General features: G+C 40.8%; 1 protein-coding gene across 6 annotated transcripts in view; it reads right to left on the minus strand.

Annotated features, from left to right (window-relative positions):
- Nucleotides 1-26,645, minus strand: part of PTK2 (protein tyrosine kinase 2) — a 211,110-nt gene that overhangs the window by 20,052 nt on the left and 164,413 nt on the right. For 5 of the 6 annotated variants that reach the window (XM_086741328.1, XM_086741324.1, XM_086741326.1 and 2 more), the window contains 10 exons: nucleotides 23,463-23,547; nucleotides 21,478-21,578; nucleotides 20,163-20,278; nucleotides 18,039-18,139; nucleotides 16,687-16,776; nucleotides 15,148-15,352; nucleotides 8,354-8,465; nucleotides 5,490-5,576; nucleotides 4,209-4,346; nucleotides 2,666-2,797 (listed from right to left, as the gene is read on the minus strand). In XM_086741328.1, coding sequence (XP_086597454.1) covers nucleotides 2,666-2,797; nucleotides 4,209-4,346; nucleotides 5,490-5,576; nucleotides 8,354-8,465; nucleotides 15,148-15,352; nucleotides 16,687-16,776; nucleotides 18,039-18,139; nucleotides 20,163-20,278; nucleotides 21,478-21,578; nucleotides 23,463-23,547 — 1,167 coding nt within the window. Of the gene's footprint in view, nucleotides 1-2,665; nucleotides 2,798-4,208; nucleotides 4,347-5,489; nucleotides 5,577-8,353; nucleotides 8,466-9,108; nucleotides 9,503-15,147; nucleotides 15,353-16,686; nucleotides 16,777-18,038; nucleotides 18,140-20,162; nucleotides 20,279-21,477; nucleotides 21,579-23,462; nucleotides 23,548-26,645 lie in introns of those variants that run through there. The other variant, XM_010124061.2, reaches the window with a different exon arrangement.

Here is a 26,645-nt window from a genome sequence, read left to right on the forward strand (position 1 = left end):
AGAAAGGTGTCTCAAAGCAAGTGAGACACATGACATCCATTTTGAAAAAAAATAAGTTGTTTCTCCCTGTTAAATCACCTAAAGTGAAATCAGGGAAGTCCCTTCACCCAAGGGAAGAAACACCACTAGTCACTCACTCAAGGACACGGAGCAAGCGTGTGCGTGCAATACATGGATTATTTCTACACCGGAGCTGTGTTTGGACTCTCACGTAAGAATTGCGAATGTCCTTCAGGGGATCCGCAAGGTCTCCGAGAGTGACTCCGCACAGCGGCCTTCCCATCGTCTCGATTTCTTCAGGGCTAAACCTAGAAAACCACATTCCTTTTCCAAGTGACACCCATCTATAAACGGAAGATTCCTCTCGCACACATCCTGCCAGAGGTTCAGACATACCCTGTGGCCAGTATTAGCCTGTTTAGCTTTTAACACAGCGTATAAATCTGTAACAGGCACTCAAGCACAAACCCCAGTCTGTACAGCACAATGTTAGTGCAGAAAGAAAAAGAACTGCAGTATCTTACGGATTCCAATTCCCCATTTTGGCCATTTAAGTTCATGCTTATGGCCATCCAAACTGTCTCTGCCTTTTTGCCTTTTTAACCCTCTAAGGTTTACACCAACCAAATTCACCTCTGGCAAAGCTGCACAGCTACTCACAAGTTCATCAGTGCTAGTTCTCCTTTGAGTAGGAGGTGGTAGTACAGACGACGTCTCCTCGAGTAATTATTTTCCAACCATACACTAAAACTGTATCACACACCAAAAGAAAAATCTCCTCAAGCAGCAATTTGGGGGATCGTAAACGTCCTGATGATCCAGAGGCTGAACAGAAACAGAATAACAAACCCTACAAATAATTATCATCTGTTCTGCCAAAAAAGCCAGAAAGTTCAGAAAAGTTTTCTGCAGAAAGTTCCCACACAATCTACTGCCACCTGAAATCACAGTGCCTCATTCTCCATCAGCATATTAATTCCCCAAAAAGTTCTTGACCATCTTACAAGTTTTAACTGACAATGGGATCAAGGTGACCTACCGGGCTTGTGGAAGTCACAAGCAACTGGTGCCCCTCAAGACTGGAAAAGCTAATGCCTAAATTAGGAAGAAATTTTCCTTTCCCCTCCCTCTCTTCAGCTTGTAATAAACTGGCCAAAGCAATCTGGGTACAGTGGTTTCTTTACGGTCATCCAATGGAAAACCACAAATTCCCAAGTGCACTTACAAGGAAACCAGCCAAAAGCAAGCTTCACCATCCTTGAATCAAAAGTAACATCGGAATTCCAGCACAATCTGCATCTTGGCTAGAATACTTACTGGACATGGGGGCATCTATCAGTAGCTCTCAAGAACGAGAGGTGATTTATCCTACCTCGGCTGTCCTCACAGCCGTCAGCTGTTCCACACAGCTCTGAATGCCGCGCACAACTAAACCCCGAGAGGCTGAGACAAGTCAGTTGGCAAGGAGTAAAGGTCTTGGTAACATCATCTACATACAAGATCTGCTCTCCGTTCCTGCCCACTGACTTCCTGTAGAATAAAATATAAACTCTTTATTTTCAAGGAACTCAACGTCCTGGCTTCAAGATTCCTAAAAGACTGTTTCAAGTTCTGTGAGACGATCACAACCAGCACTTTGGGTGTCTAAAATAAAAAAAGCTTCATCTGCATAAGTAAGATTTTCCTGGAGACCAGCTCTGAACAGTGCAGAGGACTCTTACAGAAACCACTGAACATTATCACCATCTGCTTTAAACAGAGGACGTATTTATTCAAACTCACCTCCCGTAACAAACCTATGGCACCTGCATTACACAGGCATGTTTCGTAACTACGTACAACATAAAAGGCTTCCAAACGGAAACATTCCGTGAAACATGCTTTGTAAGCAGATAAACATGCAACTGGTGTTTGTCACAACCCACAGCACTCCACTGTAAATTATTCACCTGTCAAGTGAGGCTCGTGCACCTACAGGGTCCCCAGCACGAGCCTGAACAGAGTAATATGGTACTACCACCTTCTGCTGCATCTGCAGCCATCAGTCTTGAGTAGGAGAATTTTAATATAGAACTTAACTTTTGACAACTGGGAAGCCAGAGTTGAAATAAAAAACACACAGCAGTGGCGCTGACAACACAAAAACACAGAACTGTGGAGAAATAGCAACAGAAGATCCCATTACCAGTGCACTTCCTCTTTCTCCTCCTGGTGATGTTCAGAGCTTTTCCCCCACCTCACAGAGCTCACTCTCAAAGTATTTCTTCCCACTAATATGTCTCGTTATTCCTCCAGTACCAGACTGCTTACAACTCTTAGTATGGGCAGTAGTAGACTGCGTTTTTTAGGGGCAGGGTATGCACAGATCCATCTCCTTAAGAACAGGCAATCTCCAGATTGGCATAGAATTTTACCCACAACTTCTCAAACTCAACTGGATAAAGCGAGACTGACTAACAAACCCAGCAGTTCAAGGTATTTATAATACAGGACTCACTAGCTGAACACTTAATTTTAAAGACTGTTTCCAAACCTACATTTTGGTAGTGACTCCTATGTTCAGTAAATGCTCTCATTTCACAGAAGTGATCAGTTTTAGCACGCTGTGACAAAAAAAAAAGAAAAATCGAAATGAATTAAGAAGCAACCTGAAACAAAGCATTACCAGGAATCGTTCCTCTTTTTCAAGCCAGCGCTGATCTTCTTCCATCTCTTGTTGTTGCCGTATCAACCTCTCCTCCATAAGATGTGTGGGTAGAACTTGGCCCATTCCTCGGATGTCCAAAGTGCCCGAATCCTACAAAACAGAGTCAGTTTCGTCAGTCTCACAACTTAAAATTTGTATAAACAGTTGCAAGAACTTACAGATTGCAGCAGATTTTTAAAAGCCCGAATGTACAACAGCAGGCAAGCAGAGTTCCTTCAGCTCCTCATGAACTGAAGCAGACCCTCAGAAAAAAAAATCTTTCCAACTACACGTTATCTGCCTTGCTCCTAATCACTGGAATGAAAAAGATCTGAAAAATTCTGTTTTTCAGTAACGCTGTCACTTCCCACATTGCGCTTCATTTAAGTTGGACAACAAAACCACATTTATCAATTTCATTTTCTTGGTCTTGAGCAATAACGTAACTATCCAGTTGTCCAAAGCCGCGAGACACATTTTTTACCCAAAACAAATATGCTTTTCAGTTTTAGCTGACACTTGCGAAGTATGTCACAAAAACATTTTTAATGATTTTGGAGTAAGTTTTCTGCACATCTTAAGCTTACAATACTGAATCTAACACATCCCCGCGCTATCTGGAAATCATTAGCATGTCGTGTATAAATTAGCATTCTTAGAGAAGCCATGGAGATCGTGGTAACAAACTTCACTGAGATTGTTTTTAGGTAACCAACTTCCCAAGCTTTTGTGAAAGCTTTGGCTATGACTCACTGAAGGCTTAGACACCTCTCCGCTTGCCCGTATTTGAGGGGTAAGCCTCAGTTATCACTTAAACGTTTACCAGAGGCACGAGGAATAGAGCACTGGTTAGAGAGGAAATGGATTTAAGACAGAAGCTGCACAAAGCGAATCTTCACGGGAGGATAAAATGGAATGGGAAAGGTATAAAATGCTGGAGGTGAACAGAAAAAAAAAAAAGACGAAGGTTAAAGAGGGAATCAATTTGATGTTTCTTGCAGCAGCTCTGTGCAGTCGTGACACAGGAAAAGCATCTAACAGGAAGACAACTCAAGAACAGTTTTGCAGACCAGTTCATCTTCTGTTCTGGAGAAGTTACGGAGAAGCCTCAGACACTTTAGCTATGCTGGATGTCTCCCACAAGTGGTATTTTTAAACAGTACTGATATTACATATTTTTACATGAATGTTCCCATCTCTACTAACAGCAGTAAGTTTCAGTAAAGCTTTCTTTTAACTAACACAAAATATTTGCTATCACTCCCTTAATTAAGATGGCAAGTAGTAATAACTTCATCAAGAATCTGTGTAAAGAGTACACCTTACGCCCAGCCTCACATCGGAGGATTTGTTTCAAAAAGAACGGAATTCAGTCATGCCTCCCATCCCACTGCAGTGAGGCAATTTAGAAAGTACCAGAGAAACGCTCAGTTTTCCTACAATCATCTCCACATGGACCTAAACAACAAAAGAGGGTATTGACTGTCCAAAGCACAACAACAGATGTGTCAGCTCATGGTACCTCCATGTTTGGTTGCCACACTGATATCTCCTGAGGACGGTGGTTCCAGGAATCTGCTTGATCCAAGAGAGAAGCCTGCCCAGGATAAATGCTGCCTGCCATGGCCGGTATCCCATGAGAACCAGGGTAGCCAGACACCTTTAGGGTTTAAAGAAAAGGGAAAAAAAAAAAAAAAAAGAAAAAAAGCTAGATTAATAAGACATTTGCTTCCCCATAACGAATAGCTGCCCTCTCCCCACCAACGAGCAAATACGACAGTGCAGGAATTACTTAATTCAAGCAGTCACAGAGAGGGAGGAGGGGAAGCAACATCAGAAGAAGGAAGCCAAGGCAAAATATGACACAAAACCTCTTTTTTAAAGTCTTTAAGGATGCCTATCATAACATAACAATACCTATTTGAGGATAACTATATATAACTCTATAGAAATACAACTATAAACTCTGAGGATAACTATACGTATTTGCGTGTGCCTACCAAAACAGCAGCATTAGAAAGTGTTTTAACCTTTGCAGTCAAGAAAATCAGAGTCCTCTAATGAACAACAATCAATCCACTGACACATTCGTAGGAGCTACACACACAGAGCTCACACGCAAGCTAACAGGAGCCGGGCACACACCACCCTAGAGAGCCACATAAAATGTAGCCCCTAGTCTACGTTACAAGCTTAAGCCTTGAGTGACAGCGTGTAATTAGTGTGCGTAGCTGGGCAGCCTGAGAAAAAAAATCTCGACTGAGAGTGCCGTATACGGCTGTAGCTTTGAACAAACCCAAGTACTTTCATGACAAACTTTTGTGTTAAATTTTTTCAGCAGTGTTAGGAAGAAAAGCAAAACCTGTGAGTGTATGATGCGGTAGACCTAAAGGTGGCTATCAGCCAACAGAAAAAGAAAATGTTTCAGAGAAACATGAGGGAGCAGAGTATCAATAAGCCCAAGGAACGCTGACGAGTTAATGCCATTTCATAAGGCAAGTAATTTCATAGCTTAGCACAAATGTGAACACGAACACAGCATTCCTTCAATAAATATGAGAATGTCGGACGTGTTTCACTGTAGTTTTAGGAATCTGAGCACCATCTCTGACATGAAAGTATTTGCCATCTGGAGTAAACCTACCAGGCTCGGTTTGGGGTTTGTTTTGATGTAAAACAAAACCCGCCTAACAGAGCTCAATGAAATTAAAACTGCGTAAGAAGTGAATCACTCCCACCAGCTGCAACCGAGTTATAAACCCCACATTTGAAAAAAAAGCACGCAGAGCGTTAAGCGTAATACCTGGTAATGATTTGGCTGGACCATATGCTGCGGACTTGGATAAAAGCCTTCGCTGGATCTCGGGCTGGGGTAACCAGGCCTACTGGGCTGTAAATGTAATGGAATTTTTAGAGACTTTAGAAACAGAAACCTAAAACCAGAAAATTACTCTTTGGTGAGACAAACATTTACAGGTGATGCATCACAAAAGTAATCTCAAAAAAACCCCTGAAATAAATATTCTAAAATGACTAACATTTTTTTTTTTAAAACTAAAACAAAGGTTTCCTCCATTTTTCCTTGGAGCTGAATTGCTTGCTAGGTATGCCAAGAAATAATGCTTGCTCTGTGCACTCTTTGTGCATATTTAATTGCCTGCCCTACACGGCCTGCTCTGCGCTGTTAAAACTGTAGAGAGGACATCAGCTAAGAAGGTAATTCTTAAATCAAGTTTCCAGGTGCAAATACAGCATCATTTCGAAGTTCAATGCTCTGCAGTACATAAAGTTTTGCTATTAATTTGTTGCTTTTGTGACCATTCCCAAACGTAAATTCTTTCGCTTCAGACAGAACACAAATCAAACCGGTTTGTTTAGCATGAATATTTCCATGTGTTATTCTGAGGACTGAAGTTAATTCCGATAATTAAGTTCTCTGTAGCTAATTGCCTCAACATGGAAGGCACTGAACTCCATGGTCACTTCATTATCCACGCTTTGTCTTGAAACCCATTTCCAGCCAAGAAAAAAACCAGACAGAACCAGCTCCTAGTAGAACAATTACCAAGAGTCGTTATCTATCTTGCTTTACCCCTTCAGGAGAAGGGCAACAGTTTACACGTAAACAAACAAGATGTATAATCACAGGAATACATGAGAAAAGTCACCAGAAATTTGGCCAGCGCTGTTACAAAAATCTGCAGGAAAAGGAGCCTGGTTTTCTGCACACATTGAACAGATCATCCTGTTGCCAGAACAGGGATAGAAATTTCACACTAGTGAAACAAGTAACGCTGGAAAACGTTGCTCAGAACAACATACCTTCATTTCCATGGAGATGTGTTCTGTTATTTTGTTTGGTATTAACCTCCAAAGGTATATTTGGGGTTGTTTTTTGGATGAGAAACAGTGGTGCTGGGTGTTTCGGGAGGAGAAAAATCAACTTAGGGGAAAAAAAACCCAAACCTTATCACTCTGCAAATGGGCTCCTTCAGTCCTTCTGGCAGTTAAAAGGCGACCACCAAAGTACTCTGAGATTGCAGAATTTTATCATCACTTTATGGAAGATGTCATTATGATTCTGTAGTAGGAGATTTTCTGTCTTAGGTTCCTAACTGAAATCACTGTGAGATGCAAGTAATTTCCTAGTTCACATTGTGATATCTGTGAATTATTTCAAGAGTCTAAGGCTATAAATAAAATGGAGTTGAAGACCTATAAAGACCTGAAACTTTTATAATGATTGGTTGGAAGAAAAAAAATCAGTTGTCACCCTCAGAAAATCAGATGGTAACTTAAGAGGTATGTAAAATCTCCTGTCTATGAAATTCAGCTTGTTCAAATGTCATCAGTATGCACATCCGTATTTTTACACAAAAATACTGTAGAAAAAAACCTAACTAACACCTGCATCACATACACAGGGAGGATATAGTGACCTCCTCAAAGAAGATATTAACTGGTAAAAATAGTTTAAATCTTAACACGTTTTGTCAAGTGTTTCAGTTTATACATCACACTCTAAGCTCTAATGATGATCATTTCTAACACGGCGTAGCTCATTTATGACATCAGTAAAAGGTCCCTATTCTATTTGGATTAGCTCCAAAGCTTCAAGACTAAACACATTCTTCAAACAAGGCCGTAATAAGTAAGTGGGATATTGTTCCAATTTATGCAGTTTATCCACTTCTGTAACTCGGAGCGTTGTCTGTTTATACATACACCAAATCCTGCTGCTTAATCTCCGATCACTAAACAGGTTGATGGGTTGTTTGCTGTTTTTAACTCTGAAATGAGAACAACAATTCCATTGCCATAAAGCTATCAAAGCGCTGAACCAAGCTTGGAAATCTATCAGGCAACAACCTGGGTACGGGGAAACAAAAAGTAAAAACCAAGTTGCCTTCCTGTGACTGCTGGGGGATGTGTGCAGCAGAAGGTGCCACACGACAACTGCTCAAATCATGATCAGCACCAGAGCTTGTGTGTACAGGAAAGCATCCCAAACTGACCAGGACACAGATAATATTCCAGGTTACAGTGGTGACTGCACAAAATGAAATTCTTCACAACACAGGCTTGATAATTCAAAGCGTGAAGTAAATCTGACAAGAAGCAGACAAGTTACTGAGAGAAGAGAGTGCTTGGCAACTGGTGAGGTGGGACTACCACAGCCGCAGAACACAGCGGCGACATCCAAACAGGACGGACATGTAACGGAACAAAATTAAGAGTAAACTAAAACACATAAGGTCCTTGGAAGCAAACCCCTAACTTTCTGTCCAGCAGAAGGAAAATGCAATTAGTTGATTTCTATGCTCTCACTGATGAGTTATAAATAAACTTCAGGCTGGTCTGAGAGCTCACTAGCTAATGCTTCATAGGAGTGCTACAAGAGAGAAGGAAAAAGTAAAGGCCAGGAAACAATATTCTAGCAGCCAAGAAACATAAATTTGTTAGTGTGATATTAGAGCATGGATCAGTTCCGACAGCAGTTCAAAGAGAGCCACGTCATTTCAGGCAAGTATCAGCAGAGGATGACAAAATTGGCCAGAACGCTGTCGTTTGAATGAACCTGTCAAAGAAATCTTTGAAGAAACAAATGGAATAAAAAGGGGGTTTTGTTTGTTTTTTTAAACACAGATAATTTGCAGTCTTAGCTACCTTGGGAGGAGCTTCATCCGATCCTCCGGAGTCCCAGGACACTGTGACTTGTCGCCTGGATTCCATTCTCATTCGTTCCTCTTGCTGCAGCTTCTCTTCCTCCAGTATTGTACTAAGAAAAACGTATTCTATTTAAGTAAAACTGCAGTTCAATGTGCTCTCACATTTTTCAGACTAATGAACGCTATTCAACAAAGTGACTGAGCACCGAAACACAAACTTCTTTGACTTACATTGGTTAGGTTTCTAAAAAACAGCATCAGGAAGAAATACTTCCGTAGGATTACCAGTGTGCTTTTAACAACAGAGCAGCACTGAGTTTTTAGAAAGCTGTGGTTGATCTTGCACATTTTTTTTTTTTGCATGTTGAAAGTTCTTGTGATATGTAAGTACACAGAGAAATCCTCAAAGACAACAAATCAAGCACTTACTTGCATGAAAACTTATTTTTTCATACGAAAATATTCTACTGAGCTGCTGCAAAGGTTCAAAACAAACAGAAATGCTCTTCACTGAAACTCAACAGAGCTTCAGATCACTGGGTTTTTTTTTCCTTTTTAAACAAAGCAGTCAAAAAACATTTGAAACACTATGTCTTCAGCTCTCACGTTGTAGCCTAAGCAGGAACACGTCCACAAACTAATTTAGCAAAACAGAAATATCTGACTGTATTCACTCAGCTTCTAAATGTTCAGGTCAAAAGGCGACATTTTCCACAAAGTACAAGACAGCAGGAAAACCAGATCGCTACTTACCGCTGCTCTGCCTATTAAAGAGCCTGTTTGAAGTTCAACGTGATACTGCTGCCCCCGCAGCAGCCTCCTCCCAGCTCTGCTATGTGGATTATTAATGTTGGATATTTGCCATTTGAAAAATACTCAGAATGAAGCTTTGAAATAGGGAGCTGCGAATTTGTTGGAGCCGCACGCTACGCGGATAGGCTGGAGATGTGAGCAGGGCAGATTATTTATGTATCGCTATCCCCAGTGGAAGGATAATCCTGTAAAGGAGCTCTTCCAGCTTCTTTATCACTCAAGAGTTTCCAGAAACAAAGCTAGGTTCTGACTTTATAATCTCCTGTTCAGTCTGCTAAATAACCACCCAGAATTACTCATGCAGGAGATGAGATCAACGACAGCAATCTATTCTAATCTTGGAACTCTACTGCTTATTTCAAGAATAAATTCCTGCCTGGTTGGAGACGAGAACTTTGCTTTTCCTTAGTCAGCCAAAAAAAAAAAAATCTGTGCCACTTCTAAAAAGCAGAGCAATCATCTCGTCTCACTAAACCAAGCAGCTAAACCAAGTTTGTAAGTGTTGTTGCAATCTCAATCCATCATTGCTGAAGTAACACAAGAATGTGGAACAAAAACAAAATCAGAAAAGTTGTTATTTGCCAAAGTCATCCTGATATAACTACCGCAGAAACATGGCTACAGTCCAACGGAGGGAACTAGAAAGAGAAAATCTTTCTATTATTATCTCTCTGTCCCATCAGAACAAGGAAAATGCAGTATTTCCTACTTAACCCAGGAAGAACTAGCAAAAACCCACTGATACAAAGGGAGGTTACACTTCAGATATTCGGCATGCATTTTTATGTAGTACGAGAACTCAGCCAACACGCATCCATACCCATGAACTATGAGTAAGATCTTTCAAGAAATACCTCAACATTTAAAAAAACCCACAACAAAACAACGCAAAAAACTTCACCCAGGCACTGCATGAGTAAAACACAGATTTTTAGCAAAGCTGTTGATACAGCAGTCGCTCTAATCCGAGCAAAAGAACGGAGCAGGAGTCGGCTAAAAGCAGCTGACTAAATTTAGAGAGGGCTTACTGACAATTTGGGACCACGAGTATGGTTTGTCACAGCACAGTCCTGGTTTTCCATAAAAAGGAACGAGACACCAGTACCTATCTGCTTGGCTATCAAAGCCATTTTATCTCTGGTGCCACGCTGTTCAATACACCACCACTAACTTCAACCGTATCACTGGAAACGACAAATTTCTACTGAAACGCCTTGTTTTTCGTAACACAGGCTCAGCTTTTTGTCTCACAACTCTCATTCATCCCACCCTGCTCTTCCGTCGCCCGTGCCATCAGGAGGTCCTTTCCCCAGCCACCCAGTTAAGCATCCCGGTCAAAGGCTCATCAGCCGCAGCAGAATTTGTACTTGCATGCCCTTGAGTACCGCTGACAAAAATATAAAATGGAAATGCTTCAGAGAAGCATTACTTGAAAAAAACCCAGAAAGAATATAAATGACTCACAGAAACGTCTTTGTTTTTACAAAGGGAAGACCAATCCATGCAGAGGAAAAGCGTGCCAAGAGATATTTTTGACCTTTTCTCAGTGCAGCTGCTTAAGTACTCTGAGCAGTCTTTCAGAATTTGCAGAAGGTCAGGAAAGTCAGATCTAGGCATATTTTCCCAAACCGACCGTATTTTTAGCAACAAAGAGGAGCAAGCAGAGAAGTATTTCTATTCATGATTTCCCTAGCAGATCTTGAGGTAGTACAGACCAACGTAACTCATCTTCTTGGCGAGGCTGAGCCTGATGAAAAATCTCAACTTTAAATGTTTGTTTAATTGATAAACTTATTTCATTTACAAAGAATCTTTTGACTGAAATTGGCCTGTGACACTGAAAAGGAAACATTTACTGGCAGCTTCAGCGCAGGATTATCCGAAATACTAAAATGTATCTTCACGTTTCAAAAGGCACGGCAATACCAGTGTTTGCTGCTACGGTACTGCGGGATCCAGTAAGTGCTGGCCCTGAACACGCAGCTCGTTTTTTCCTCTCCGTGGTTTCCAGCCCTCGGAAATGCAAAGCTGGATGCAGAAGAACTTATTTTCTCATCCTGCCCTAATTTAAAAGCATCATATGGATTACAGATTACTCCTAAAGGTCACTGTCAAAGAGCAAAAGGCTAATGAAGCATTTTGCAGCCTCCATCATGTATTTCAAGTACATGTTAAAATATTTTTTCTGTAAGATATGAAACCAGTTTTGTTTCTTTTATTTATAAGCAATATTTCAGGACCTACACCAAAATGCAGTCACAAACAGGCTCAAGTCCAGTTCTCATCAGTTAATGATCTCACTGGTGTCATAAAAACAGACTTTAAAAGCATGAATCATTTTTTTCCCTTTTTTTTTTTACAGCTTTAGGATGCTAATGGGGTCATCCACTCTGTTAAAACCTGAGCTTCTTCACCAGCGACCAACCGAGCTCCAGACTGACACTCTTACACGGCACCGATCCAACTGCTGGTTCTTTTGCTCTTTTTAGGAGAAAGGGCAACGGGTGCTTCACACCTGCAGCATACTGAAGTTAGCAAAGAATAAATTAAATTTAATAATATAACACGTATGAGGCTATGGCTACAGAGGGTATACAAATGGAGTATACTAAGTGTATGGTTCTAGCAACTGGTCTCATTCTGAGGAGAAATGCTGTATAACTGAGCAAATAAGTGTGTGAGAAAATAAGTTTATCTGCATCCAGCTTTGTATTTCTGATGGCCAGAGATGACAGAAAGAAAAAAAAGCTGCTGCTTGTTCAGGGTCAGCACTTCCTGCTGGTTCCCACAGGATCTGGGTACATTAAACACTCTGCAAAGGGCCTCCTCCATTATTTATCATGTAGTGCAAGGCTAAAAATCTCTTCTACACAAAATCGGCAAGGCAACAACATGCTTCCTGATTAAAACACCACAGATTCTAATTCTAGTTCAGTCAGTGACAGAATCACAGGAGGAGCAGGGTAGTACCTCACTTTCCTGACTCATTTTCACTTTTACCATCCCCCAAAATTGAACAAGGGACCTAGGATGCGGGACTAAATTTGGAAATCCACAATCCACCCATTTGTTTCTGCATTTGCTGCGAAGACGAACTCACCCCTATCCACTCTGGACAGTTTAAATGCTATAAAATATCACACCTTATTACTCTCCTCATAACAAAATATAAATTCTACAGAAATCAGTGTCTTCACGTTACACAAGCAGCTCCAAACAAAGCGTGTGCAAAGTAGATGTTCCTGTGAAATGGGAAAAGCATCAAATGACAAACAGAACACGCGAGCTGCTATTCCAGATGCAGAAAAGTTTGGTTTTTTTTTTTCCCAAAGCCGCAGATTTTTTTTTCCCATTAAAACAGAGGAACGTTGCGGCGCTGTTATCTCTGGCTTCAAGCAAACAACTGGTCAGCTCTCAGCTTGAAAAGACTTCCCTGGATGGGATCCAGAACGAGCAGCGGCAACACCACACAGAAAAGGCCACCAGGGAAACAGCTTGTTTTTGCAAGTTCATGGGAATTTGAGTTTTGAAACACAATCTTTCCTAGCTGCCTGAGATTGCCTCATCGTAAGGGAATTGGCAACTTCTCCAACAAGAGGTTGACTCTGTCTGTGAGCAGCACAAAGAAGCCCTAAGGACAATCGTGCTGCCTAACTTCCAGGAGATAAAGGTCACCAGCTTGGATGGCAGAAAACTCCCTGCATTGGTGAGAAGAGAGTTAAAAGTTGGATTTTAGGGTTGCTGTGGCCCCAGGAGAGAGCTTGTCCTCTAAACAATGCTTCAAGTCTCCTACCGTGACTAGAGAAGCAGAAATCCACTCCATTCCATGAATTTTTCATCTAGGATCAGAGAATGGTTTAGGGTGGGACTCCTGGAGGTCTTGAGCCCAATCTCCTGGCAAAGCTGGGCTCCACGCACAGCGAGGTCAGGTTGCTCGCAGCCTTTTCCAGTTAAGGTCTGAAAGATTCCCAGCATGAAAATTCCAGAGCCTTTCTGGCTGACCTGTTTCAGAGCTTACCCACGCACTGGGAAACATTTTGACCTGTAACTGATGAGAATTTGCCTCGCTGCACGTTGTGAGGGTTGGCTCTCGCCCTTCGGCTGTGCGCTTCCCAGGAGAGCCCGGCTCTTGGGCTCTGCTCTATCCCGCTTATCTGGTGGTATCATTTCACACCTTTAACTTTTTTCCCCTCTCTCCCTCCAGACTCATACTGTTATAAGTGTTGCTGCCATCACTCTCTCTCAGAGTACAGCCTACATTTATTCCAGCCCCCAACACAATTACTCTTACTCTGGATTTACTCATCCTCTCCCCTTGCTGGTGAGATACTCTCCCTGCCTGGGTTTACACACTGCACCGTCTTCCTAGTCACGTTTTTTAAGGCTTCATTCTCCTCTGTGCCAGGTAGCTGTAAGTTATCAGTACAATCTGACTGCAAATTAAAAAGAATCCTATTCTTTCAGAGCAAAAAAAAAAAAAAAAGCTAATGAATTGCCAATTTCCACCTATTACCCACCCATCTATGACACAACCATGTCATATCTTTTCCTTGCAATCCCGACCAAGCTTTATCATTCCTTCCTTTGCAGTTAACTCTAAGTAGACAATTGCACAAGTTCTTTGTGAGAAGGGCTAGGTCTTCCTCTAGCTATGTAAATCATTAAGCCTACACAGGAGCTCCCAGCGTAGCACATGGTGGAACCGTATAACATGTTAAGAAACAGGAGAAAACGTAAAGGTAGCGAAGTTATCCGTACAGTAACTCTGAAACAGCATCATACTATATTAAAATTGTCCCTTATTTCAATCTTCTATGAATGATCTGGTACCATGAACATCCAGTGACGGCCCAAAATATTACAAAAATAAAACATGCCACAAACCACAACTCTGAAACAAGACACAAGGCAAAACTGAAGAATTTGGCAATTAATTCTTTTATGATGAGAGTTGTAGAGCACTGGAACAGGTTGTCCAGAGAGGTGGTGGATGTCCCATCCGTGGAAACATTCAAGGTGAGGCTGAATGAGGCTCTGAGCAACCTGATGTGGTTGGAGATGTCCCCGCTCCTTGCAGGGGGGTTGGACTGGATGGCCTTTGAAGGTCCCTTCCAACCCAAACCATTCTGTGATTCTATGATTACAACAAGCGCATGAGTGGATTTCAAGTGTATTGTTTGAATGCATATTGTTTGAAGCTTATAGAGACTTAAGCAAAAGAGATACTCAGCACTCATAAAACCCCAAAGGTGGTCACAAATGTCAAATCTGTCCACACAATAGCTCACTGATGTTTCACAGTTTAAACATCACTCCCATTTTGTGCCTGGTGAAATGGAGATACAGACACTGTAATAAACTATTGCAGAATAAAGTAGGGTGTGAATTTAGGCTGGTCTCAAGCGTGTGCTCACATTTATTCCAAGATAAACATAATGTAATCTATATCCTGGTTTGCAAAGGGCAAAGGAATTTCCAGTTAATGATTTTGCGTTTATTGCAGGCTCCACAACTGCACAGACACTGTTGCCCCAGGGCAGCTAGCATGCTGCATATGTTAAGAAAGTGACTTTCAACAGCACTCACCTGATGGTTCATTTATCTAAGAAAGGATACACTTACACCCGAAAACTGTACACTGCACGTTTGAATAGGTAATCGCTGCTCTACTCTCCTGCCCAATGACTGCAGCATACAAGTTAAAATTATAAACAAATTGACAGCAAAATCTGAAGTTTCTCATGGAAGAGAAAGAAGGTGATTCATATTTCCAGTTATCTGAACTTATTGCTTAGTCTAATTTTCTCCAACAGATAAGGTGTAGATTTCCAAAAAAGTACCAACAACCTGGCCTTCTCAAGATAAAACTTAACACATTATGTCTTGCATTTTCCACGGAAAGCAAATACTGTAGCAGAAGACACGGCGAAAACAAGTATTTCTGAACAAGGAAACGACCTTTCAGAAGTATAACCCTACCTGAGTTGTGCTTTAAGTTCAGTAAACCTGGGTCGTCTACTGGGGTCGTACGCCCAGCACTTGGTCATAAGGCTGTAGAGGGTAGGAGGGCAGTTTGGAGGCATTGGGAGCCGCTCACCGTTCTCAATTCGCCCAATCACATCATTGTTCTTCACTCCCTGGAAGGGCTTTACCCCATGCATTAGGATCTCCCACATACACACACCTGAGAAACACACACACAAAAAAATTTTCCCCAGCGTGAGCAAACAAGATCTGTTAAAAAAGGAACAGATCCCAATTTTTACAGCCGATTCTTCTGAAATGTATAGCTAGAGAATCGGTTTTGACTTACCGGCTGGCAGCAGAAGGAGTGATGTGCAGCAGGATTACACACGCCCTACCAACCTGAACTATTTATGAGGAAGCATGACCCACAGCTGGCTCACGGCAGCCTGGCTTCACATTTAGCTACCTTTCACCTATCGTAAATCAGAATGGTTGCTCATATTCAAATCTACTTTTTTTTTTTTTTTTATGAGCTAGAATGAGTCGTAGTTTGCTTTTGCCTTTGACTAGCTCCAACTGGCTTGTTTCGACACGTAGAGCGTATTTTCACTTCGAGGGTGTTTTAACACTGGCATTGATCCAATTTTTTTTTGTGCTGAAACTATGTAATGAAACAGTTTCTGTTGAAACTATGTTAAAAGCACAAAGGGAAAAATGGTCTGTCAGTTTAGGACTGGCCAGAATGTTCCACATATTTCATTTGTCTCACTCTAACTGTACTAGAGTTTTCTTCAAACTATTATAAACTGCTAAAATTCACATACCCTTCACTCAAAAACATTCAGATTTTACTTTCTAAAGAGGTTGAACCCTTACTTGTCTGTCCTGCTCCTGTTTCAAGTCTCATCATCTTTGTTCCTTTACACAGCCTATGCTTGATCTGTCTGTCCAGACCAGTTTGAGTGAAGGTGATCAGATTCATACAAAAACTTGCATATTTAGGAAAAAAGACCAAAGCTTGCGGATATTCCCATTTAACCTTATTTTTACTCAGCTTCTGGCCGTATTTTGTAAGCTAACAGGAGCTATGAAAGACAAATGAAGTGGTAATTTAGCACTGAAGATCTGGAAACAGGGCATCACATAGGCTGATCTATGCATTAAGCAAGGAAGCAGGCATACCACCACAGAAGTGAAAATATAAGCTAGAAACAGCAAGTGACGGTGGTACAACAAAAAGAAATCAGAGGGAAAAACAACAGTTAAAAAAAAATCATCTCTGTTATGACTATGATCTAATTTCCTTGTACCTTTATTTCTGTTGGTTTCTTACTAGAGGCAAAAAGGCACATGAAACCTTACACTTACTGAGTAGAAAAAGGAAAGGAAAATACGGAGGTGCAAAACATGCTGGAAGAAATCAGATTTTCAGAAGGTATAGTAAAAATAGTGCCAAATATCTGGGAATTATTCCTTTACACTAGTTAAAATGAAACACTGAACTTCTTCAATAGGACACGTAAGAAACCCCACCGCTTGGTATTCGCTTACCAAACATCCACACATCGCTAGCTGAGGTAAACCGTCGGAAGTTGATTGACTCTGGAGCCATCCATTTGATAGGTAATTTTCCTTTGGAAGCTAAAGGGAAGGCAAGATAAGGCAGGCTTTTATTCCTACTACTGAGCTCAAACACAGATTTTGTTCTCAGTGCAATAATTCACAGGCAAAGCCCATCTCCAGAGAAGCACTTCAGCTATCAAATTTTGTACAAGAGATTTCCGCACTGTCTGATCAGTTCTGCTGGTATTCCTCTATCTGGAGAGAAGAGCAGCACTTTGCCTAAATATTCAGATTGACTGAGCTCCTTCAAGTTTTAAGTTAATTCTTATTTCATAAAGCAACTATTGCACTTAAGAAGGTACTAGCACCAAATCTGAAACCACCACAAAATCTCAGCAAGGGAGCAAGTGTTTTTAAATGATTCATAAAAGAAGGGTAGGTTGTTTGGCCTTTCACAAAACAGAAAAAAGAACCAACAAAACCCAAAATAATCCCCCAAACCTCCCAATAAAGCCCCCAACAACAAGACCCAAAAGGACGAGAAATGATCACGTCAAAAGTATTCCCCCTTTCCTCTCAGCAATTAAAGCAACGAAATGCAGCTCACAGTCGTACGAGACAAACGTAACGAGGAAACGTGATGGAGTGTAAGGGGACAGATAACGGATATTTTAAAATACATGACTGAAACTAGAAATACAGTAAAGAACAGATTTATGAACACATGGTTTCATAATACACACCAGATTTAAAATGCTACTGTTTGCTACCCTACGTGCCATCGCTCTTCTCCTGCTGTATTTCCCATCTACCAGGCACTGCAGGACACCTCACAGCTGCTAGCGCCACTTAAGATCAGTATTCCATCCAAAATGGGGGAAAAAGTAGGCTTCAAAGACTTTTTTGTACTGAATCTCCCTATTTCAGTGGCTTCTGAAGTACGCAGCATACAACGACAGCACAAACTCAAGATTTATCTGTAGGTAATGCGGAACTCATTGTAGGCTACCGACATTATGCCATGAATATGAATATTATCTCAAACAGGTCTCAAATGTGGATAATCTTCTAAAAATCGCAAAGAAAGCACTATAAGCTTGTCCTAAAAAGAGGAATTTTACCTACATATTAATTTTGTACTTTTTGCAACTTAAATCAGACCTTGTGATTCTTCTCTTCAAGCATACAGCTATGAAACTGCTGATCACTTTGCCTTTTTATACAAATACAACAACTAGACCAAGAATATCTGGTTAATTCCTTTTGACAAAAAACTCAGTGCCGTGAGAAGCAACTGTCTTCTAACTGGCCTGCAAGAAGGATCCATCGTGTCGACTTACCTTTATAGTAAGTACTGTCTTCCATGTATCGGGATAAACCAAAGTCACCCAATTTCACACAGTCAGTGGCAGACACCAGCACGTTTCTAGCAGCGATATCCCTGCCGAGCAGAGGAGACATTATTTCTCGTCATTTAAAAACTTCAAGCAGTGAAATACCATTTGAAAAAAAATTACTAAAACCCAGAAGTATCAAAGGCCATTGAGATATCTGAATTCTGTTTCTAGTCATGGCTTCGGTGTGCATGCAGAGAAAAAGACAACTAAATGTTTGTCTTCTTACTTCCTTGTAAGTAATAACTGTCATCCATCAACGTCAACAGCAGAGGAAAATATTTTATCTTCATCTATTTAAATTATCACAAGCTAACAAGTTTCGGCAATTAGAACTGATGGAACAAAAAAAATCTGCCTCCTGACCCTGCAAAGATAAGGAATTGGTTTGAGACCTCAGTTCTCATGAGAGTCCACCTGCAGTACTGCGTCCAGTTCTGGAGCCCCCAACACAAGAAGGACGTGGGCCTGTTGGAGAGGGTCCAGAGGAGGCCACAAAGATGATCAGAGGGCTGGAGCCCCTCTCCTATGAGGACAGGCTGAGAGAGTTGGGGCTGTTCAGCCTGGAGAAGAGGAGGCTCCGGGGAGACCTTATAGTGGCCTTCCAGTACCTAAAGGGGGCTACAGGAAAGACGGGGAGAAACTCTTTATCAGGGCCTGTTGTGATAGGACAAGGGGTAATGGTTTTAAACTGCAAGGGGATAGATTCAGACTACACGTAAGGAAGAAACTTTTTACACTGAGGGTGGTGGAACACTGGCCCAGGTTACCCAGAGAGGTGGTGGATGCCCCACCCCTGGAAACATTCCAGGCCAGGTTGGACGGGGCTCTGAGCAACCTGATGTGGTTGGAGATGTCCCTGCTCCTTGCAGGGGGGTTGGACTGGATGACCTTTAGAGGTCCCTTCCAACCCGAACCATTCTATGATTCTGTAAGGAGCTCAGTTTTTCGTGAAGCCACAGGGATGTGAAAGACTTGGGCATTTTTCTCTTGTAGCTCCCCAGGTGAGACAACCCGCCTCGTGCGTCTGTTGAGTCTGGATTTCAGTAGGCTTGACTAAGCAGTGACAGATTTAGCTTTGAGCAGTGACGTAAGAACAGCAAACTGAGCAGTGCTACATTCTGCCATTTCAGTACAGTATGAATAAGTCTTATTTTGAAATTTTATTGCTGGAGTTAAAATAAACAGCTACTTGGCCAAAATTCAAGTATTTGTAACAATCGTAAGGGGCTGTTATTTATAATGTTTTTACATACACATCTATGTATATATACGTATCTAATGCTTACATAGATGTGTTTGTATCTACAATGTATACAACACAGAGCATTTGAACGTTAACATTTAAACACAAATAAAATGCTCAAGTTCAAAATGAAATGGCACATGAAACTTCTAATTGCATATAATAACAGACTAAACCCAGTTTATTCTCCCTAGAAAGCTCACGTTCAAATTCAAGAGAATAACACTCAAAACACACCTAGAAGAAAACTTAGGTTCATTTTCTGATTAAGCAATACTTGTATTTTATAAATATTCTGTTTTCCCTCTTCTTCACTTAAGAAGACGGCTGCCCCTTGTTTTGCTTTTCTATATTTGGAAGGTGATAACTGACTTATAGCTTTAAAAAATATCGTAACCACAAAGCAACAGCTCGGCTGAAATCCGTTGTGATTAAATCCAGCACCATCTCCCAGTCAATCTCGGAGCGGGCCAGCAGGTGTCACCCTTGAAATGGGTGCAATTTTGGTGGGAGCGGCTGGAAAAATGACATATCAATGTGGAATACGGCATAAAACAGGTAAGTGGATTTGGGGAGTTTCAAAGTATTGCTGCTACAAATTCATCGTAAGGCGAAGAAAAGAAACACAAAAGGAAGGCTTCAAAGAATCCATCCATGTGTTGTTAAGTGTTTATCTTCACTTGAGCACACGCATTTAACAGCCAGAATAGTGCCAGTCAAAAATTTGGTAACCCAGGACTTCTCGTATTCTAAGATTCACACTAAAATTTCAAGTAGTTACATATAAAAATACACACGAACAGATATATATGTATAAATCTTACCTATGTACAAATCTTTTGCTCTCTAAGTAGGCAAGTGCTGTGCTAAGCTGGTAAGCATAGAGTATCAGAGAAGCCAGATCCAAGCTGTATTTTCTTACTTGCAAAAAAGATCTCAACTTTTTGAACAAAGGAGGAAAAAAAAAGGAAAGACGTTAGAACAAAAAAAAATAACAAATTTGAACTAGGTGTATCTCAAATTGTAACATTTACATGAGAATCAATGGGCACGCTTTCCCTTAAGACTGGATGAGAAAAGAAAATCATGAAGAAATTTGACGCTGGGTTAAATTCAAGCAGTTTTTTCTGCATGAAAACTGTTAGTAAAAAAAAAAAAAATTAAAAAAATTTGTGCATTGCTTTCAGGCTTCTTTTGAAGAAGAATTTCAAAACAAAACAGTACAGCAAATCCAAACGCCAATTAGATGTTTTCGGAGCACCAACTTTAATCTACATTTGCTAAAATAAATGGATTTAGCTCAGAGTGGCCAATACTAACGCAGAATTTTTATAAGCTATATCCCTAGCATAAGGCAGCTAGCACCTAATGGAAGGAGGCACTAGAGTCTCCTTAGAAATTAAAAAAAAGGCTTTGAAAAGTGATTTGGGCTCTGGAAAGGAAACATGTCCATTTTTGACAGAAAATGTCTTCTCCACTACTGTTTTTTCCTGCCTTTTTTTTTTTTATTTAGACAACACACAGCAGTTTCATAATTACAATGACTCTCTTACAGTGCAGTATGAAATATCACTTCAACTCACGTTTTCAGAAGCACATGGCTCAAAGAAAACAATTTTATTATAAAAACTGAGATCTAGTTTTGTTTAAATCATTCATCCAAAAGACCTAATAATGAGGAAAGTCATATTATCTAGGGTCTCTGTTGCAGAAACTGTACAGGAAAAAAAAAAACCCTAAGAAATTCAGTGTTCCAAGGGAAAACACAGTATTAGGAAGAATAAAAGATCTACCACATTAATTTCACCTCGAGAAGGTATCTTTGCAAATGCTGTGTAAATGATATTGCATTATCATCATCTTGACACAGGTCACGCTCTCACTCCAGAAAAGCAATTAAATTCTCTGCAAACTATGACTAAATCACTTTGGTATGAGCTGATGTAGTTCCCTCAGTGGAGGAGTCAGGTCAAATGCTGCCACTCGTGTTTCGGAGCCCATAATTCTACAAGCAAGTATGATATCATGTTTGAGGAGAGCGCCTTGGCGTTAGTACTGAGAAGTGATTTTTTTTCAATCTTTTGTAAATGAATGTGAGCTAAAGGACAAAGACCACAGTTGCATGAGGATTTTTCATACCTCTCCAAGCGTACAGAGCTCCATGATTATCCAAACGGGGTTTTCTGTAATAACTCCGATGAGCTTCACAATGTGAGGATGATCAAACTGACGCATGGTTACTAAAAGGAAAAGAAATAAGTCGTGTTACACAAAATCTTTCTTCTTAAAGACAAATAAAAGTGGGTTAAGAAGCATCTAGTCTATAACCAGAAAATACAATCACGGTTCCGCAATAACATCTGCCATTTATGTTCTGCAGGCAGTACGAAACACCTCTTGCTTTAGTAAACTGCTAGAGAAGGTGCGAGTCAAGTCAGGTTCTTTGGCTTTTCTGCCCTGGCTGAGCATGAAGTAAGTTAACATAACAACCTATCAGTCCAGCGCACAACCAGTTAACCCATGTCTTTCTACTGGAAGAGGAGGAAGGAGAAAGCAGTATGTATAACAGACAAAAGTCTCATTTAATCATTACATTTACATCTCATTTTACTTTCCATGGACTTAACTTTTCAGTCTCAGCAGTGCAGTCACAGTGTATGTAATGAAGACATACAAATCATAGAATCAAAGACTGGTTTGGGTTGGAAGGGACCTTAAAGATCATCTCATTCCAACCTCATTGCCACGGGCAGGGACACCTCATCCAACCCGGCCTTGAACACTTCCAGGGCTGGGGTATCCACAGCTTCTCTGGGTAAGCAGTTCAAGTGACTCATCCTCAAAGGAAATAATTTATTTCTAACAGATAACCTAAATCTACCCTCTTCCAGTTTAAAACCCTTACCCCTCATCCTATCACTACACTCCCAGATAGAGAGTCTCTCCATCTTTCTTATCAGCCCCCTTTAACTATTGACAGGTTGCAACATGGTCTGCCCAGAGCCTTCTCTTCCCCAGGCTGAACAGCGCCAACTCTCTCAGCCTGGCCTCAGAGGAGAGGTGCTCCAGCCCTCTCATCATCTTCATGGCCTCCTCTGGACCTTCTCCAACTGGTCCACATCCTTCTTATGTTTCGCCTGGAGAAAAGGAGGCTCAGGGGGAGACCTTATGACTCTCTACAACTACCTGAAAGGAGGTTGTAGCAAAGTGAGGGCTGGTCTCTTCTCCCACGAAAGAAGCGATAGGACAAGAGGGAATGGCCTCAAGTTGCTCCAGCAGAGGTTTAGATTGGATATTAAGAAAAATGTATTCACCGAAAGGGCTGCCAAGCATTGGAACAGGCCGCCCAGGGAAGTGGTTCAGTCACCATCCCTGGAGGTATTTAAAGGATGTGCAGACACGGCACCTAGTGACACGGTTTAGTGGTGGATGTGGCAGCTTTAGGTTAATAGTTGGACTCTATGATCTTAATGGTCTTTTCCAACCTAACTGATTCTGTAATCCCAATATGGACCCCTGAGGGACACCACTCAACACCGGTCTCCACTTGGACATTGAGCCATTGACCACAACTCTCTAAGTGCAGCCATCCAGCCAATTCCTTATCCACTGAGTGGTCCATCTGTGAAACTCCTGTCTCTCCAGTTTAGAGACAAAGATGCTGTGTGGGACAGTACCAAATGCTTTGCACAAGTCCAAGCAGATGATCTCAGCTGCTCTTCCCTCAGCTACCAATGCTGTAACGCTGTCATAGAAGGCTATCAAACCTGTCAGGCAGGATTTGCCCCTGTGTTGGCTGTCACCAATCACCTCTCTGCTTTCCATGAGCCTCAGCACGGTTTCCAGCAGGATCTGCTCCATGATCTTGCCAGCCAGAGAGGTGAGACTGACTGCCCTGTAGTTGCCCAGGTTTTCAACTTAGAAAATCAAAGAATCCAGATACAATCATACAAAGAAAGGATTCAATGCGGTCTTCCTAGCACGTACTGCAGGAGAGCAAAAGGTTGTGTGATATATTAATAAAAGACTGGCATTTAGCATCAGAAGTTTCTGGCACAGATGGCCGCAGTCTTTGCAACGACCAGTTACAGAAGCTAGCCCAAAAGAAGTATTTAAATACTCACAGGCTTCTTGTAAGAATTTTTCTCTAACGCTGTCTGAGGTGCAGTTTTTACATGTTTTGATTGCAACAGCCATAGCCGGATTTTCCTGAAAGATATTATTGAGAAATAACTGAGATACAGCCCACCAAGTACAGCCCACCACAAGCTAAATTCTTTAAAATTCTAGCAAAACTGCTTTAGAGAAAATTACTGTGAACTAAAGTATCTTTAGTTAAGAAATTACATTTTAGTTAAGAAATTACATTTTGAAAGCTTCAATGTTAAAATATTGTTATAATCAAGACACACACAGTGTACAACATTTACATCTAATGTGTCTCACAACTACTTCATCTGTTTTAAACTACGGCAAAACTACAAAATGTATAAAAATTACGGCAAAAGATAGTAAGTTTAACAGAATAGTAGGGTAAAACTTTTTGCATTATTGAGGATGGAAAAGTCTTGACAATATTTAGCAAAAGCAGAGGAAACAAGTAGATACATGCCTAAAAACCACACTTGGCTTATGCAAGCAACCTGGAAAGCCAAATCAAGGACTTTTTGTGGCTCCTGCAGAGCAAAGACTGGTTATAATTCTGAACTCAAACTACAAAGCAAAGTAAAGCAAACATTTTACATATTAGCTTCACAATCAGTTACATCAAGGGCTTAAACTCCAGTTAAACAGAACACATGTATTCAAAATCAGAAACAGATTTTACCATCTCATTGCTTATCCTCAGAATTCCGAAAAACGAGAAGCACTGAGATGGCCCAAAGGAGGCCTCTTGGCTCAGGTGGCATCTTTCATCTTCTCTTGCTTTGGTGTGTTTTACAAATACCCTTTCCATAAGTTACAGACAGCACAGAGAAGCCGCAAGTGTTTTCCTCCTGAAAAGAAGCTTTAAGTGTTCGAGCTTCCCTAGCACTCAAATGCCACAACTTACTTAGAAAACGGTATTTTTACAACATCATGTGTCCCCACAGTTATATGTGGTGCTCAATGTTACTCATGTAAGTTCTCAATAGGTTGAAAGCAGCTAAGTGTTTTAAAAATAAACTTCTACATAAGTATAGGTCTGTTGAAGGACTAGCATGCCTTCCTTCCAACTGGGAAATCGGGAATTGTGCATTGTTTAATGGGAAGATTACAAAGGAACCTTTCCCCAAAAGGTTGATACATGTCCAGCCAGTTTTTAAGGCCAGCGAGAGCTGAAGATTCACTGTTATGTCAGCTCATGCTTGCTCAAATCTATTTTTACAGACAAACATTATCAGAATGAGAATAATATTTATATTTTGCAGCCTTGAATATCTACTTTCTAAGTTACTCACAACATAGCCCTCTAAGTTGACTTTGCAGGGAAATACTGATTAAAATCTTCTCTCATATATAAACATGTCCATAACGTGACTGAAAAACTGCCGGTAAATTAAGATGATTTTATTCCCTTCTGAAATCAGGATTCAGTAATCGACATGGGATGAGACCTCCGGAGCCCTGCCAGACCAATCCCTCTCCCAGGGTGACAGCTAAACTTCTCGAAATATCTCATAACCAACATTAGCATCAAAAGGAAGAATTTTGGCGTCTGCAACCAGCAAAGACTCCAGACATTTTGCAAAATGAATAAAGGGAAAGGCCTGATAATCACAGTTTTGCAGATCTTTTGTTTTCAGATAAGGAGACAAAGCGGTGAAGATAAATCAGACTGGCAAGAGTTTGTGCACTCGGCAGCAAACACCATTTCAGACGATGCTTTTGGATTCATCCCACAGTAAATCAGCCTTTAAAGACAGGCTTATTTACATCTGAGCAACAGGATCCTACACGTATACATACATTGTCCATTCAGTAGCCTAAAAATACAGGCTGGTTGTGGTATTTCAGGAATACCTAGCAGTAAGCAGCATCGAGAAGAGGTGCATAGCTGCACTGTCACTAGAGCAAGAACTTCACAACGGCAATGAACGGGGATAAATGTGATCTTCCAGATTCAGATTTGAGCTAGCAGAACATGAGGCCAGAAATCTCCGCTCTATTTTGGCACGCGAGCTGAATATATACAAGGATGGAAATGCTACTGTGTTATTGTAACTGATCTTTTATCTATTGTAAGATTTCTTCCAAAAGTTTAAGTTACAATCTGTGACTAGCACATTAATATTTAACTATAATACCTTTCTGTTTTCCCTTCACATACTCAAGTGTCTTAAACGCCGTAAAATTTTATTAATAAAAGTTATCAGCAGGTTGCCATTTAACAAACTCATACTAGACACAGGACGACTGAATCAAATCTGTTTTCCAGTTCAAGGAAAAGAACACAGACAGACAGACAGCATTTTCAGAACAACAGACCCTAAGAAAAGGGGTCCTAAATTGGTTTTACAGACCACTGCATTTGTCCAGTGTCCCAAGTTCAGTGAAACATTACTCCTCATGTACTCCTGTTAACTTGGACAGGATTAAATGAAAAATAATGATCTCTCTTAATGTAAAGTCTATCAGAACTGCTTTTCTAAATGAAGGTATCAGAACAGACTTCAGACTTGTCTGAAATATATAACATTCATCCTTATTTACTTAAATATTGCACGAAAGATTTATTTATCTAACCCGCTGAGCCCAGGACACGGACCAGCTCTTTCTGGGCAATGCTGTTTCTGACGTCAAAACTAGCTTGCTGTCCACATGAGTTATTACTTCATCTATCGAAAATCCAGACACTTCATTTCTTCAAACGAGAAATAAATCTTCATTTTACACTTTCAGAGTTAGTTTATTATAAGCTTGAAATAGGCTGACATTAAATGATTTTCCAGCTTTCTCTTGCTTTTTCTACAAACTGGTTTTTCCATCTATTTAAATTGCAATCTTAACCTTGGTGGCTGCAGTCTAGAAAAACACTTAAGCACCAGTCTAAATTATAGGAGTCCTGCCAACCTCACTGGCTTCACCGAGGAGACTCTTGGGGTTTTGCTGGATCAGTGCCCAAGTATTTTGTAGCTTTTCTTTCAGGAAAAAGCAGTAACTTTATTAACATCTAAGCTTTTTGTGTGAGAGATACAGTGAGATGCTCACTGGAGAAGCAGACACATTTAACAGACTAAAATTTCTTCTCTGTTTCAGCACAGAGGTTAGATTAGCTTATCCTGACACAGTTGGCAGCTTCTGCACTGAACGCTGAACCTGAATTC

This window comes from Chlamydotis macqueenii, chromosome 2 (assembly GCF_036417535.1).
Source record: "Chlamydotis macqueenii isolate bChlMac1 chromosome 2, bChlMac1.mat, whole genome shotgun sequence".
In the NCBI taxonomy this organism is placed as follows: Eukaryota; Metazoa; Chordata; class Aves; order Otidiformes; family Otididae; genus Chlamydotis; species Chlamydotis macqueenii.